General features: G+C 37.1%; 1 protein-coding gene across 4 annotated transcripts in view; it reads right to left on the reverse strand.

Moving 5' to 3' along the window:
* Positions 1-287: 287 nt before the first annotated feature.
* RFX7 (regulatory factor X7) overlaps positions 288-16,055 on the reverse strand; it is a 133,373-nt gene continuing 117,605 nt past the window's right edge. For all 4 annotated transcript variants that reach the window (XM_086710754.1, XM_086710755.1, XM_086710757.1 and 1 more), the window contains 5 exons: positions 13,702-13,822; positions 12,349-12,429; positions 11,406-11,613; positions 8,141-8,436; positions 288-6,437 (listed from right to left, as the gene is read on the reverse strand). In XM_086710754.1, coding sequence (XP_086566880.1) covers positions 3,165-6,437; positions 8,141-8,436; positions 11,406-11,613; positions 12,349-12,429; positions 13,702-13,822 — 3,979 coding nt within the window. In that variant the 3' untranslated portion in view covers positions 288-3,164. The remainder of the gene's footprint in view (positions 6,438-8,140; positions 8,437-11,405; positions 11,614-12,348; positions 12,430-13,701; positions 13,823-16,055) is intronic.

Raw genomic sequence — 16,055 nt, forward strand, 5'->3', positions numbered from 1 at the left:
AACCAGCAAAAGCAAAGATGTTTGGGGATAACATAAAGCTCCATGCCATTTACCACTCATCAGTAATAAATCCTAAGTGAACAGCAGAGTTCTGATGAATAAAATCAGACCTGTGTATCCTGTTGGATTAATAACAGAGAGAAGATTAGCAGCCCTGTTCAGCCTTGTGCCGATTTTTATCCATTTCTATGAATTTCATGAGATCTAAGGAAGAATGGCATCAGGTCTGTTTGAAAACGGCACACTGCCTATGTAAGATGGATCCCACAAATCACCTTAAGACCCAGTCAGTTTAATATAAAATGTTTTTAATTGTTTTTGAAAACATTTAAAAAACAATTTTTGAGCACTTTCAATAAAAAAAGAGAACTGAAATGCTACTGCAATATTCAACTACTGGAGTTTCAGCAGGTACAACAGACAACAAAACACTGGGGAAATCTGACTTTTTGCACTAAATGAAAACATGAAACAGGGCTTGTTTTTTGTCATTTATGGTGTAGTAAAGCACATTATAGTACAAGACTATTATATGAACCTCAGATGCACTGCACAAAAAAAAAAAAAAAAAAACAACAAAACACTTTCCTTCTTTTCAGTTCAAAAGTCAGTGCTTATTGCAATTATATGCAAAATTATTTACTTCATGAAGTCTTATCATGATAAACAGTATGAAAAATGTTTTAAACATGAAAACAATGAAAATAATCTGAGAAAAGAACATATTCAACAATAACTAAGCAGAATTAGTCAACATAAAAAAGTAAATAACTCGTGAATAACTATGCTTGCCTGGTTAACACTGAACCAGTTTCAATACAGCCAAGAAAAAAAAAAAGTGGTTACAGGAATACCTAGTACTGTACAAGATAAGTCAATAACACTCATGCACATTTTGTGATCATGTATTAACATGGTGAAGCAAACTAAACTTAATTCTTCCTGCTGTAATATTCTCATGTAAGAGAATAAGAAATAGAAATATCTCATTGAGATCAATGCACATTGCTACATAAGACAATTTTATCTGTCACTTTGATGACATTTTGTCTTTTCATAATGAAACACATTTAAAAAGTTTAATCTGTGGACTGTATTGGTTGCATTTATCCTAAGAGATGTGCCTACCACAGGTTCAACAAATTTAGTGCAATATATGAACCCCAGAAAGTTTGCTGGACGAATTCAGCCAAATTTAAAGTGTTTGCTGCAATACTGTACAGAGGGTTAAAAATCCTCCAGTCTTTATATTTTTATAAAAAAAGATTTCCATTATTTTTATATTAGTAGGAAGCTAATAATGTAAACAAGGGATTAGAATGGCCTCAAAATCTCCTTTTCAGAGTATCTCATCTAGAAAGGCTCCCATCATTTGTTAAAAGAAATCACACAGTTTCCTTTGGGTATTGCATACTTTGGTGTGCAGTAGTGCTGTGTCTCAATGTACAGTGAAGAAATAATTAGCATCAAGAAAAAATACCTAACAGATCATTAAATCAAATAACAGCAAACACACACAAACGCCAATAACTAGGACATATCAGTATATAAACCTCTGAGCCAACCCTAGCACCGTTTATTTATCAAAATATGTTAATACCCTACCTTGCAAATTTATTGAGCAATGAAACCTTATTAAATTAAACCCTTCATCACATTTGTTAAATATTCATTGATTGTAGTCTTCTCATTGGCTTGCTAATTAAGGTAAAGGAAAGCTTAGCTAGGCTCAAAGTAGCACAGCAATGGTTTAATGTTAGCTTTAAAAACTTAATGGCAATTTTGAAATCTATTTGAAAGAAATCCTAAGTTCACGCAAACGGAGCGGACTAGTGAGCAGATTTGTGTCAACAAGAAATTCATAAATAATTACTCATAAAACAAAATGGGAGCCAAACAGAGAAACATTTTAAAACAAATCCTGAGTGCTTCTTTTGCAATTGTGGTTATCACAATAAATAAATTAAGCATGTAATAAAATGCTCCTCTTCTTCAAGTACTATTGATGTCCCTTTTAGCAGAGACATAAAGATTTGTGGCTTCAGACCTTAGGTGGCGAAATGTTTGTTTGTTTTTTATGTCATCTCCTTCCTGTTTATTTGGATCCCATGATCAACATGTATTACTATATTCAGGAGTGAAGGAGTCAGTCACTAAATTGAGGACTTAAGAATATTATAATTAAAAAACTTCAAATTAAATCTTAAATAGAATTTTAATATGTGCAGGTAGCCGTTGTGATAGAACTAAGAAAATGCTTTTATTATTTCTAAATTCCCCTATCTCAATTTCCAAACAATAAAACATAAAATGTTTTTCTAACATGCTTGTATTTATCCTAGTAATAGATTCTACAATGTTTGGAGTTCTCGTGTGTGCGCGTGCACTCACACGTGTATGCAGGTCTCTGTGTGTGTGCTGGCTCCATACTGAAATTAAATTTTAAAATAAGACTAATGCAAAGTCACAAATATAAATGGCTACTAGTTTTTCCTTTTAAAAATTTTAGTGCAGCTTTTGCTTTCCTTAAATTAACATTTAATTTTCCATTATTTTCTCCTATTTAAGCCCTTCAAAATGCAGGTGCAAATGGTACTGAAGTCCCAGAAAGCCCTACGGAGATTTTGTTCATTCTACAGTAGCTCTATGCTTCAAGCCTAAATACCGATAATAACCTGAATATTATCCCTGTTTCAAGGAAGACCTTCTTCTCTACAATTTACCTTAGCTATGATTTCATATCTAAAAGATAATGCCAACAACAACAAAAAAATAGCCTATACCTAAAATCAATGGTTTCCTCTACATTCTGTGCAGATCAACTGATGAATTAAAATGAACTCACACAAAATAAAGATCTAGACTGCTCTTGTAAAAGCTGGTTAGTCAATTGCTTACTAGCCAACAATGTGATTACATGGGGCAACATTATAAAATTTAAAACCTAATACTTGTTCTCCTACAGCCTACTGTCTTCAGAAACTTGTTAAGAACTGAGGCAAGTCTAACCATTTCCTACTGAAGAAGAAACCACTTCTGCAGCAAACTCTTTTAAAATGTCACAATTAATAGTTAAGTGTTTCTGCTGCGGGAGGCACTTCCATTAAGACAAATACAATACATATGTCTTTAGATACAGTGTGCTACATATTATAAAACACTATTTAACCCAACATTTCAACAGTAGGATGGTCCTTGCTTTCTATCCACTCAAAACCTGATGAAGTCATAGAGCTCATGGATTCACTGCAAATTTGTTGAAATAATGGGTCATTCTTTAATTCTTCCAGTGTAGCTTCATCATCTTGTCCCTGCTGACGTCCTGGATCAAACAGTAGATTTGGGTCTAAAGTGTTCAAATCATTGATGCTGCCTGAGAGCTCAGAAGACAACCTGATATCACTAGAGAAATCAGACGCAGTATTAGTGAGATCAGATGCTACCTGACCTACCAGCTGCTGGTTGGATTGCAAGCTGTCTCCACTCAACAGGTCTTTAACAGTGCTATTGAAATCTAATTGTTGCTCTCCGATTTCTGATTGTGCTTGATTATCTTCAGGAGAAAAACTGATCTGATCGGTGCTATTACTTTTAGTGAGGTAAGATGGTGTTTGGAATTCATAAACAGAAGTGCTGGAATCGATCATATTCTGTGGATTGGCACTAGGAAAAACAGTGGAAGTTTCCAAAATCTGAGTGAGATTCATCCGGGCTGTGTAATTGGAGGGCAGGTTGTTCATGCCCAAACCTCTTACTGCATCATCATTGTCAGAATCAAGTTTACTCAACAAAACACTGGTTATTTTTTTACTGTTTGTTTGCTTCTGAAGAGCATTCGGGAAGGCTGTCTGCATCATGACCGTCAATGGAACTGATTGACTTCTTTGAGCTATGTTGTTGGCACATGCATCTGTGTGAACATTTGTGAAAACGTGAACTTCTGGGGTTACTGGACTTCCAAAGGGGGTCACATTAGATCGGGGGATATTAGATACTGGATACAGGGTGCTTCCACTAAGATTACGTTGGCGATGAACAGCAGGGCTCACACTCCGGCACCTGAAGTTGCTGCTGGCAGATGAATTAGTTCCTTTATTATCAAGAGGGGCAGGGACTGCAAAACCCTCCTGTTTGTTGGTGTTACTTACAGTGGCACCTTGATGCTGCACAGGAGAGACAGGAGTCAAACGACCAAAATGAGTGTCATGATGTCTGGATTGAGACTGGTAAGACTGTCCAGGCACAGCAAAAGCATGAGGTTTCCTGAAACGGTCTTCCACTAGTTCCTGATAGCTTGGGAGAATGCCATGGCCAGAAACTGACGAATTACTAACCCCACTATACCCATTATTCATCCATTCAAGCTTGGTTTTGTCAGGGTGTGTGGCCATGGGTCTTTGCATTGGTTTCACAGGACTACTTGAGATAATGCTGGCATCATGATACGCCATGCTGGAGCTTATTGGGGTAAATGCAAACGGATTCCTGCATTCAACAGGGCTGGGAGGGACACTACTGCTGCAGTTAGAATGTGGAGTACCAATGGGTGTGTGTCGGCTACTTCCTAAAGCACTATCCACAGGTGTGGTCTGGGCTAGCCTGGAACAAGGGCTCTCCCTGGACAGACTCTGAGACCCAGCAATCATTTCAGATGTTGGAGTTGGGGTTGGGGTGGGGGTGGGCGTTGGAGTAGGAGTGGGTGTGGGTGTGTGGATCGGAGTGCCATTGCTATGGATTGGATGGTAGAAGTGGGTACTGGAGGCATGAGATGACATTGGAGCTCCTGGAGTTACTGACTGACTCTGAAGGGCCATTCCCAAACAGTTACCATAAGAATGAGAATTGTTCATTGATATCTGCTGCTCCATAAGCACCAGCTCTTCCACAATACTATCTTGTGTAAGCTCATCATCAAAAGGAAAGTAGCTTTCATTTGTCTGGGAAACAGAAGGCTCAAACTCTTTCAGTTCAGACTGTAGAGGTAACTGATCTGAAGACTGTGCTTGTATTTGATTCAAAGAAGATTCTTGTATCTGGCTATGCAGCTGCTGGGTATATGTATCCTGTGGCATTCCTTCTAATTCCCAAACAGATTTCTCTAAGTCATTGATATCAGAGTGCTCAGGAATTGTCATAACACTGATATCTTGTTGTTGTTCACAGCCGGCAGATATAAACTCAGAATCCTTACTGACCTGTTGCCATTCGTTTGAATTAAAGCTGCCATCTGGTTTTGAATCACTGTCCAAAAGAAAGACATTCCCTTCAAGTTTTACTTTGATATCTGGAGATGATGATGGTGTTTGCTGTTCAGAAGCTGAATCACTAGCAATGAGAGCAGAATTCAAGGGTCGATTTGCCACTATGTGTGAATTGACATTTATTGATACCTTGCTAGGAATCTGAGCACCGGCTGTTGAACTTTCTATTTTCCCTGAATGTGGAACCTTTTGGTCCTTCTCAACACTGCCTGGTTTCTGACCTTCTATGATAACTGCAGAAAGCTGTTCCACAATTGGTTTCTTTATGGGAGGCACCTGGGACTCTTGCAATGCAGAAGACAGTCGCTTTCTTGGACTTTTAGTGCATAATTTAGGGTCTTTATTTATTGAGTCACCATTAGCTGGTGAGCTGGTGCTGGTGAAAGTTAAGTTCTGAGTGGCAACTGAGAGAGTGATAGTGCTTTGATTATTGCCTGTTGAAGTGCCTGGCGGAATTTCATTACAGCGACTTTTACATTTGGTCCTCTGGTCACAGACCTTAGTTGCTTTTACTTCAGTGACACCTTCATTTGAAGGTTTTTGAACTACTCCATCTGTATTACTTTTCTGCCCCAAAAGGGCACTAGGTGTTGTTTTGGGAGCTTTTGTCCCATCAGAGTTCTCTTGGCACTGTGCAGGATGCTCATCTGATGATGCTTCAGGTTCCATTTTGACTTCCACAGCAGATGATCCCCCGGTGCTGCTGGTCCTAGATCCAGGAGACTGAAGTGATACGACAGAACCATTCTTGATCTGTGGAATGGTCCTTGATTCTTCTGTTGTTCCTGTAGCACTGTTTACTGAGGCAGAATGTTTAAGAGGGGCACTACCGTTGCTGGGTGTGAGAGATATTGCTGTCATTTTCACCACATTTAGAGAACTCATGTGTGAAGTGGGCACAACAGCGGTTTTGATGGGACTGCTAGTAAAGAGGACAGTAGTCGGGGAGCGAATGGTGAGTGCACTGCTGTTAGCTGGTTTGGGTAAGATCTGAGGGTAGCGGTGCCGGGCAGAACGATCCCCACCAGGACTGGCTGGAACGTTCTGAGGAGTCTTTGGTGCCTGTTTCACAGACTGCATGTGCTGAGTGACCACTTGTACATTGAGGGGAAGAACTTTGCCATCAGAAGAACTCATTGGGCTTGGTGAAGTTACCAACTGCCTGGTTCGCTGGACCTGTTAAAAGGTGGAAAACAAAAAAGTCAGATTTAACGAGTCTAGGATATAAACAGCAATTCACGTATCTGTATAGTATGAAGGCATTAATAAATGTAATGCTAAGAAAAAAAAACAAAACAGTTCCTTTCTTAGACGAGAGTTCTATATATGTATGATGTTAGACCAGTATCAGACACGGAAATATTATAAAAGATGCAACACAGTGCAATATAGTTATCAAATAAAAATATGTAAGAAAAACATTAAGATACTTTTCAATAAACAAGACTGAAAACTTCACATTTGTGATCAATACTTGCCAAAATAATCATTTTTAAGGAGGTGATAGGAAGAGATGACAAAATCTTGAAGAAACATGCAACTACAAAGGTATCTACCTTTGGGCCAAGAAAATGACTCACTCATGGGGGAACGGTGGGGGAACTGTCCTGTAAATGCATCTACCTTGGACATTAGTAATTAAATCACTGTGGATAAGGTCTCAGATAAAACTACTGCCTCCACAAATTTTCTCTATAGTGAAGAGCATAAGAGTATGCTTACCAGGTATACCACGTTTTAATGACATGATAATGATGATGATAAGAAAAACAAATTTGATAATATATCTCAACAATACCATCAATAATAATATAAAATACCACTTTGTTGTAGCATGATGCACTCTCATTTAAAAAAAATTTTTTTAATGTTTATTTATTACTGAGAGACAGAGAAAGACCGAGCATGAGCATGGGAGGGGCAGAGAGGGGGGAGACACAGAACCCGAAGCAGGCTCCAGGCTCTGAGCTGTCAGCACAGAGCCTGACATGGGGCTCGAACTCACAAACCGCAAGATCGTGACCTGGACCTGGACGCTTAACCGACCGAGCCACCCAGGCACCCCAAGCACTCTCATTTTAAAAGCCCCTTTATCATAACCTCAGTTATGTGAGATAGAAGACTATAATCTCTATTTGTTAATAAGGAAACGGTCTCAGAATAGCTAAGGGAGACTTGTCCAAGGCCCTATGTCCAGCAAGCCATAGCTTATAAGTCTACATTAAAGTTTATCAATATGTATTACAACTTTGCTCCATTTGAATGTTAAAAAGAAGAAGAGTTTAAACCAAAAACCAAAAAAAGTTTGCAACTGATCATCTTGGCTTAGCTAGGGATGAACCAATTCTGAAAACGACTCCTCTTTAACATAAAGCTCTGACTGGTTATGTATGCATACTGTGCATGTCTTGAATCTCTGTATTTTCACTTATGTTCATTATATACCTTGCTTTGTAATCAACATCGTATACTGTGACTAAAAGACAAATGACTGAAGCTGAATATGTTTGTGCTCACAAAATCAATTTGTACTGAATCTATACCTATAATTGCCTCCTTCTTATGTACCATTTTTTTTTAAGTTTCTTTATTTTTTTACTGACAGAGAGAGAGAGAGAGAGAGAGCGAGAGCATAGGGGAGGGGGAGAGAGAGAGGTAAAGAAAGAGAATCCCAAGATCCCAACCAGACTTCACACTGTCAGTGTGGAGCCTGACACGGGGCTCGATCTAAGGAACTGAGAGATCATGACCTAAGCCAAAACCAAGAGTCAGATGCGTAACCAATTGAGCCACCTAGGCACCGCTCATGTGCCCCTTTTAATTAAACAAATGATCTCCCACCATCCCAGTGAGGTCAAACACTTATTTAATGATATTACCGGAATGGGACTAGGGACAGCTGCCACAACGATACCAATAGGCTGAGGAGAAAGGATTGCAGGATTTCCATTAGAAAGATTAGTCACTCCATTGGTTGTAGCGCCTTCTGGTTTTTTTGCTGAGGATTCTCCTGGCAAAGGGGACTGTAGTTTTTGTTCTTGCTGCTTCTTCTGAATTTTCCGTTGCAATTGCTGTTTAGCATCAATAGGAGAAGGCAAAGTCTTCACCTGAGGCTGAAAAGAATTACTCTCAGCTGTAGGTATAAAAGCAGACGGCTGGGTAATTCCTTTAATTCCTGAAAATAAACAGAAAAGAAAGCTAAAATAAATACTCTGTTTTACAGAAGGCAGTTACAACTCAATTTCTTTGAATATGTAGCCATCTACTGGACAAAGCAACCAAAACCAGCAAATTTTAACTCACAATCTCTTAATAAAACATAAGGGTTACACTTTCACTTTGTAAGCATTTGTCAGTACTGTTTTCACTGACACCTTAAAATATGGTTCAAATGAGGTGACAGTTTCAATTAAATCAGCAATAACAAGATGAAGGTTTTGAAAAGAGTAGTAGCTATGACATAAATATGCAGAAGCTAAGATAAATAAATGCCAAGGGAGCAGGTTTCGCATTTTATCAGATATCAGAAATTTCCTTCCACCTTCTCTAATTAGAAATTCATGCATTTTCATGATTTAAATATTCAGCCTACAAGGGGTATTCAATAAATATTTGCTGAAACCGTTCATATTTAGAAAAATGTGTACAGGGAAAACAAGTCTTTAATTCTACCATAAATTTACAAAAAGAGGGACTATTTTAACTGTTACTATACAATTATTCCAGTATGACATAGGAGAAATAAGCAGAGCTTCTGAATAAAACTGAGGTTAAGATATTTTGAAAAAGTGTCACTGAGAAAACTTTTTAAAGCAGTAGTAACAGCAACAGTGAGAAAAGACGAATGATAAACCAAGCAAGAGATAAATTTTAAGTTAAGGACTGATGATGTGATACACTTAATTTTTTAAAAAGCTCTTTTCATATTTAGGGTGTAGCATTACAATCTTTAGAAACTAAGCTGTGGTTGGTAAAAACAGCAGAGAGCAAAGGGGAGGACCACGCCATCCTGCTGGTACACCTTGCCTTTCCTTTCCCCAGCCTAGTTTCTGCTTTTCATCAACAATTTGGGGAGGGGGAACAGGACGGAGAAAAAGAAGTGACTGTAAACTTTTTCCCACATGCTCACTCCTCAAAAATCCCTCATCTTTTGATCACCTTAGTGCCAATTTTTCCTCTTCAAATCCATCTCAGACTGTACTGCTCCCTCTTGGCCCCCAGCCTCAGCTCTGGCTTCTCAGCACCTGCACCCAAAAGCCTCTGCCAATGGCTCAAAGCTCAGATGTCTCCCTCCTGCCAGGGTTTCTGGACAGGAATGATTTCCAAGCAGCTGACTTACAAAAAGGACATTTGTAACACAACCTGTTCTTAATATGGAGACTATTTTTATAAAAAACCAAATTCACCTTCAAACGATTGAACATTAATCACTACCAAAGGTATAAATTAATTAAATTAAATTAATACCAAAGGTATTAAAAAATATGGCAGTGGCTGAGAACAAAATTTTAAGAGTCTAAAAATGCTCTGAGTAATGATATAATTAATTGCTAAAGTAACAACTTCCCAAGCTATTTTCACAAAGTGAAACATATATTTATACATGAAATTTTTAGTATTTTTGCTTAAAAACACATCTTTCTTTACACTTCTGCTTTAAAAATTCATTCATCCATTCACCACTTCTCTCAGTCAGACTTTGTGAAAATAAGGAAGGAAGAAACGTTTCATGTTCCATGATACCTACCAAGTCCTCAGCTTATTAAAGTACTTATCTGGGTATCAGTAGAGGCAGGAGAAAGAAAACACGGAAAGTTGAAGGGCCCATTATCTTTTAAAACCTCATTTTGCCCGAAGAAGACAGTATAGTAACGTAGCCAACCTGGGCTGTGAGACCTGACAAATCAGAATTCAGATCCTGGTCCCACTACTTATCTGGCAATGGACAAAATTACTTAACCTTCTTAAACCTGTTTCCTGATCTGTAAAGTGGGAATGAATATCACATGCCTCCCAGGACTGCTGGAGGGAAGAAATGAGGTAACATATACAAGCTACCTAGCTAGGTAAGGCTACCCAAGCACTCTCCTGCTCATATGTAAGCGAACAGATTTAAGTCACAGTTTACAATCTAGACAGAGAGAATCATGACAAAGCTCCGGTAAGAGATTATTTTGAAGTGAGTCCTCAATTGACAATAAAATGAAAGGACAGAACAATTATACACCCCTCCCCCAAATATGTAAATCTTCTGATAAACATAAACTGGAAGGAAGACAATTGTTAAAACTATTAAAATTTTTAAAAAGTGAAGTTGTTTAAGGAACTGTAATTCTGGCTGGGATGAATCTATTGTAGATTTAAAATTGTTTACACTTAACAATCAGAAGAATCATCTCTGGAAAACAAGTTTCACATTAATATATTTTTCGCAGAAATTATAATTTCCTAGAGTAATAACAACTTAGACTTTTCCTTAAGTTTATAAGGTATGACTGAAATGAGATATTTAAAAATTGCATCAAAACAGATACTTTGTTACTAATTTAGGAAAGAGTCGTTTATTCCAATACTTCCTAAAACTGTCAAATGAAAAAATCCCTATTTAAACAAAAATACTCATTTGAATATATATTTTTAAAAAATCACTTTTGCTATTTTATAATAACGCTACTATCATTTTATAATTTATATATTTTATAAAATTTAATAATATTTTATAATAACCTAAGTATTAGTTTCTAAAGGAATCTAGCAAGTCATTTAAAACATTTAATCTTATCTAATATTTATTAATTTAGACACACATATACTTAAAAGTACATATTCTTTGAATTTTAAAATAGCAATAAAAATATTAATGGAATATCAACCGGGAAATCTTGAAAGTTTCATGTTTCAGCAGGGAAATGTACTATAGAAAAATAAACTATAGCTTTAAGCTTTACAATGAAATGACTATAATTACTACTATTTTTGTTGGCTCAACAAATTCATCTGAACTTAGTGCTAAGTGAAGTGACAGTAAACTCATACAAACACTAAAAAGAGAAAGAAGTTCTCTGGTGAAACTCTTTTTTTTGCTATCAACTCTAAAATATAGTAATATCTGTCAGTTTTAGCTTATTAACGGTAATTTTGTACCTGGTGGTGCTGCTGCCATTACCGTTAGAGCTGCCATCGACTTAGTGCCTATATAATGACTTTTTATAAGGAAGCGGGCTAATTCCAAGACCGTGTCAAATGGCTGGCTTAACACTTTCTGGGCCCATTCACACACAAGACGGCAAGCAGAAGAGATAACTTCCTCATCAATATTTTGAAGCTGCCCAGAAGGTTCAGCTCCTTCCAACTAAATGAAGGAAAAAGGAAAAGTTAATATAAAAGAAAACTCAGAGAAATTAAACTGAAGCACATCGAAGACATGTATTCTTAATTAGAAGACGCAATCTATATCTGTCGGGTCAAAGTCATATAAAATGCCCTGCTGGCAGGCATATAAGAGCCTTGCAAAGAAGAGGACTATCCCTATCCCCACCAGGGCACAGTTACCAGCAGCACTATGAATACAACATTTAAATGGTTGTTAAACATATATGAAGGCTAAGAGATACTGTGAATCTTTCTAAAAGCCTCTTCTGACATCAATAAAACAAACTATGCCACTAGCTATATATTTTGTCTTCTTTATACTTTTGGCCACCCCAAGTCTTTTGTACACCAAGGTGGTATTAGATAAATATATAAGTAAATCAAAAAGGAAAAAAAAAGACATTCATACTATATATATATATATTATCCCACACCTTAATCTCTCCTCTTGACAATATACCTATTGTCAATATATATCATGGATGTATCTAGAAACCAGTTTAGATTTTTGTTACCCCTAATTTCATGAGCCATGTTGTCACAGTCAGATATTTTAACATTTTTCAGCCACTGTTAAATTTTTTGTCTTACATATTTTGTAAAAGGCATAGTTCCTGGTCCCTGGTTTTATCAAAAGGAGACTATGCAGTATGCTTTTCAATGCTGAAAATAAGGCATGACTCTACTTAGTAAAAAGAAAAGGCAGAATTCTTACCCCATCTCCAGTTTTGTGAAAATCAAGATTGGGCAGTGTTGGCATGTGAACAAAGGCTTTTTTCCTTAGTCCACTGTAGCAATATGTAATAAACAGTTAAGGTCTAAAGCATTCTAAATTAAATGAACTACTTATATAATTAGCATTTGAGAAGTAGCCATACATAAGAATACAATCAACATGAGATAACAACTACTTTCAGAGTTCTTCGGTAAGAGCAACCATAATATTATAAACTCAGGACACTTTCACTCTTTTCAAACTGAAATAGTCTGCAGAATGTTACTGTCTTAAATGAAACAAAATGATTTTCATCTGTTATAAATTTTATGAATAAATGTTCCTAATAGGCTGTGCCAACCACCAGCAACAAACAGGTCAGAAGGAAAGGAATATCCAGATGGAAACCTGGCACACCAGAGGGAAACTTTAGCCCAGGGCACTGGGACAAAAACAACTCTTAAAGAGTGTCACAAGGGCTTTAACCTTTTCAGTTCTTTTTCCACTGAAACACACAGGATTATCACCTGTAACATGCCAAAGACCCATCAAGACATTTTTGTTTGTACACAGGGAACAATGATGGGTCATGCAACAAGCGGCTAGAGAACACCTGGAGCAGTGCCCCTTCCCTCCCCTTTCCTCTCGTCTCCACAGGAGTGAGCTTCTGTGCTTTGAAAAAGACCAAGGGCTAAGTAATGAGAAATAATGTTTTTCTAATACAGAGACCCTCTATTTTACAATCTTCTTCCAAGAGAAGGAAAGACTTTAATAAGTTCTTAATCTTCATTTCCTTCTGTTTGCTACTAAGCATTTCTCTGTCACAAGAGGGACATTTTGCATGCTCTGGCTTTAATTTTAATATGGCTTTAAATGGTTGGCTGAAAAATACTTTAACGAGAATATAATCTTCCAGTACAAATTCCACAAGAATTTTTCTTGAATGTTGTACATTTTGCCAAGAAGATCCCTACGTTTCAAAATTACAGGAAGAAGACAGCTAACATCTTTCTCCACTTTTATTGATATGACTTACTACTGCTGCACTCTGGCATGTCTCAGTTAATTCTTATTATTGAAGAAAAGGAGATCAGACCAGTAAGAACACACAAGAATGACAGAACAAGGTGAAATCTATCAAAATCCTAAAACCACTATTTGTTATTTCTCTGGCAGTTTGATATATAGCCAGGAAAATAATGTTTGCAATTATTCTACTAAGAGCTTTAGAGTTGTTTGTATCTGTTGACTTAAATTTATTTCTAAATATAGTTGCTAGTTGAACTACAACAGCAGATGTTCTGTAATAAGTGATTACTAAAGAGATCACTAAAAAAACCATTCTGGTAAAGGATATTTAGATTTGCCTCTTGTGCCCAGGCGACGTGCCTTCATGTTTGGAAAGACATTTTTCATGATCTTTCCAAAATCAGCAGCACTTAATGGATGGTAACCCAGATTGTCGCAATAGCTCCTGCAAAAGAAGGAGGTACCAATTTAGAGCAAAAAAAATTCAGAATACACAGGACAGTGCTATTTCAATACAATTTGACTACTCTGACAAAATAAAAAACCACATCTTCAAGTCATTCACCACAATTTTCATTGATTGTTCTTTGGAGGCTAACTCAGGTTTAGTTAGCTTGTTTCATCCTCAGGGTATACAATACCACTGCTTTCAACAGCATACAAAAAACTTGTAGTAAGAGATACTGGTGGTACAAAGTTTTCCAATTACAATCCAACCCTGCACTCTGAAATGAGCATATCCAGCTCAACCAGTAGGACTCGACATTTCCACATATGTATCAAGTTAATATATAGGGAGATAATTCCCAATATACACATTATGTAAGTCAGACATCAGAAACAAAACTATATGGCTTAAAAGAGAAACATGATATATTAGACCTAAAAGGGACTTTAGGGATCATCTATACCAACACTCTCATTTTACTGATAAGGGGAAAAAAAATGAAGGCACAGAGAAATTCCAAGGTCCAGTGTTCTCTCTTCACCCCTACCACTTTTATTACTGCCAGGAAAAAAAGTACTTTGTAAGGCAGTAACTTCAAGTGGGAACAGGGAAACAAGCCAAGTCTTAACTACTACTGGAATCAGGTATTCTGTTTTTCTCTAGACCTGCCAGTCATAGGTACAAAGCCAATCCCTCCTCTACCAGTTCAGCAGCAGGTCAAGGCCCACATCTTGTCCTGGCTACCAAAGCCTTCCTCATAACTGCTGGCCTCTGAGAGAACCATTACCTGAGAAACACCAAAGAGGAAGTCAGAGGAATTCCAAAGTAATCCCATCAAATTTCCCCACCTCACCCCTAATTTCAGCATGGACCAGAGCAGCTTCTTGATGCAGCCATGCAGCTAAGAGCCAAAAAGAGATTTAGGAAGAAGAAACAAAGGAAAACAACTGGAAGGACTGTGAACAGGGTATAATGTTAACTGGGACTTCAGTTCTTGTAAACTGCTGAATACACTGGCAATACTCCTAAAGTGACCTGAATTTAAGAAGCCAAACTGGGAGAGATTTAATATGTTATATTTAACTTGAGACTACATGTTACACTCTGAGTGGTTCAGGGGTCAGGTTTAAGGTACAAAATGAAGAGGTGACTATTTTGGGGTGCTGACAATTTAAATGAACTGCATCAAATCATAACCATTTCAGTAGCAAGTTAAATCAGTTATTTTTATGGTTTAAGTAAGCACAGAAAGAAAATGTAAATGAGGTTGGTTCTTTTGCACCTCAGGGACTTGACATAACCTGAAAAGATTATTTTTCTTATTCTTCAAGTCTCAGCTCAAATGTTATTTCAAAAGTGTCTCTAACAACACTACCTTATCTAAAGCAGCGCTCTCCTGTGACACCCTCACCATATTATCTAAGAGTGTGCTCTGTTTTTTTCCTTTCATGACTTATAATAATTATTTAACCGCTGATTTACTTATCGTTTTTCTCCTCCATTAGGCTATATGTGCAACCAGGGCAGTGACCATATCTATGTGGTTCACCACTGTATTGTCCGCATTAAGAAGATTTAAGAGGTCCCATTAAGTCTTAATATGACATTAAGTATATCATACTTAAAACAAAAAAACCTTAAAGAAACACATAAAAAGGCAATAAAGAAAACACTGCCCACTAGGCTCTTGTGATAGCACTGGCATATATATATGCCTAAAAGAACTGACACCAGATAAAGAAAAGCAGGACAATGAGTCTAATAAGAGATGTAATATATCCACTCTATTCTCCTTCTGGGACTTAAGTTTTCATGTTTTTTTCATTATATTAGTATACCAAAATTTTTTGCTTTGGTAGAAGGGATGTGTGAAAGGTTGGCAAAGTTAAATATCAAGATGATCAATGCAAAAATGTGCTTGTCAAATCCTGAGTGTAACTTTGGAATATGACCACCCCATTTCATGTTTTTTGATTCTTATTTATTCCATTAGAAGAGAGGAATTCCCCTTTAGGAAGATTGATTTTTTTTTTTTTTTTTACAATGACCTTATCTTTAGTATACTCTTTAGTGGATAAATAAGTACCTTGTAGACATAAACAGCTCAAATTATTCTTCCTGAATCAAATAGTAGATAATGTTAAGAATAAAACTGCTTATGGGGCGCCTGGGTGGCGCAGTCGGTTAAGCGTCCGACTTCAGCCAGGTCACGATCTCACGGTCCATGAGT

Source organism: Puma concolor, chromosome B3, assembly GCF_028749965.1.
Source record: "Puma concolor isolate L17-30 chromosome B3, mPumCon1.1.hap2, whole genome shotgun sequence".
In the NCBI taxonomy this organism is placed as follows: domain Eukaryota; kingdom Metazoa; phylum Chordata; class Mammalia; order Carnivora; family Felidae; genus Puma; species Puma concolor.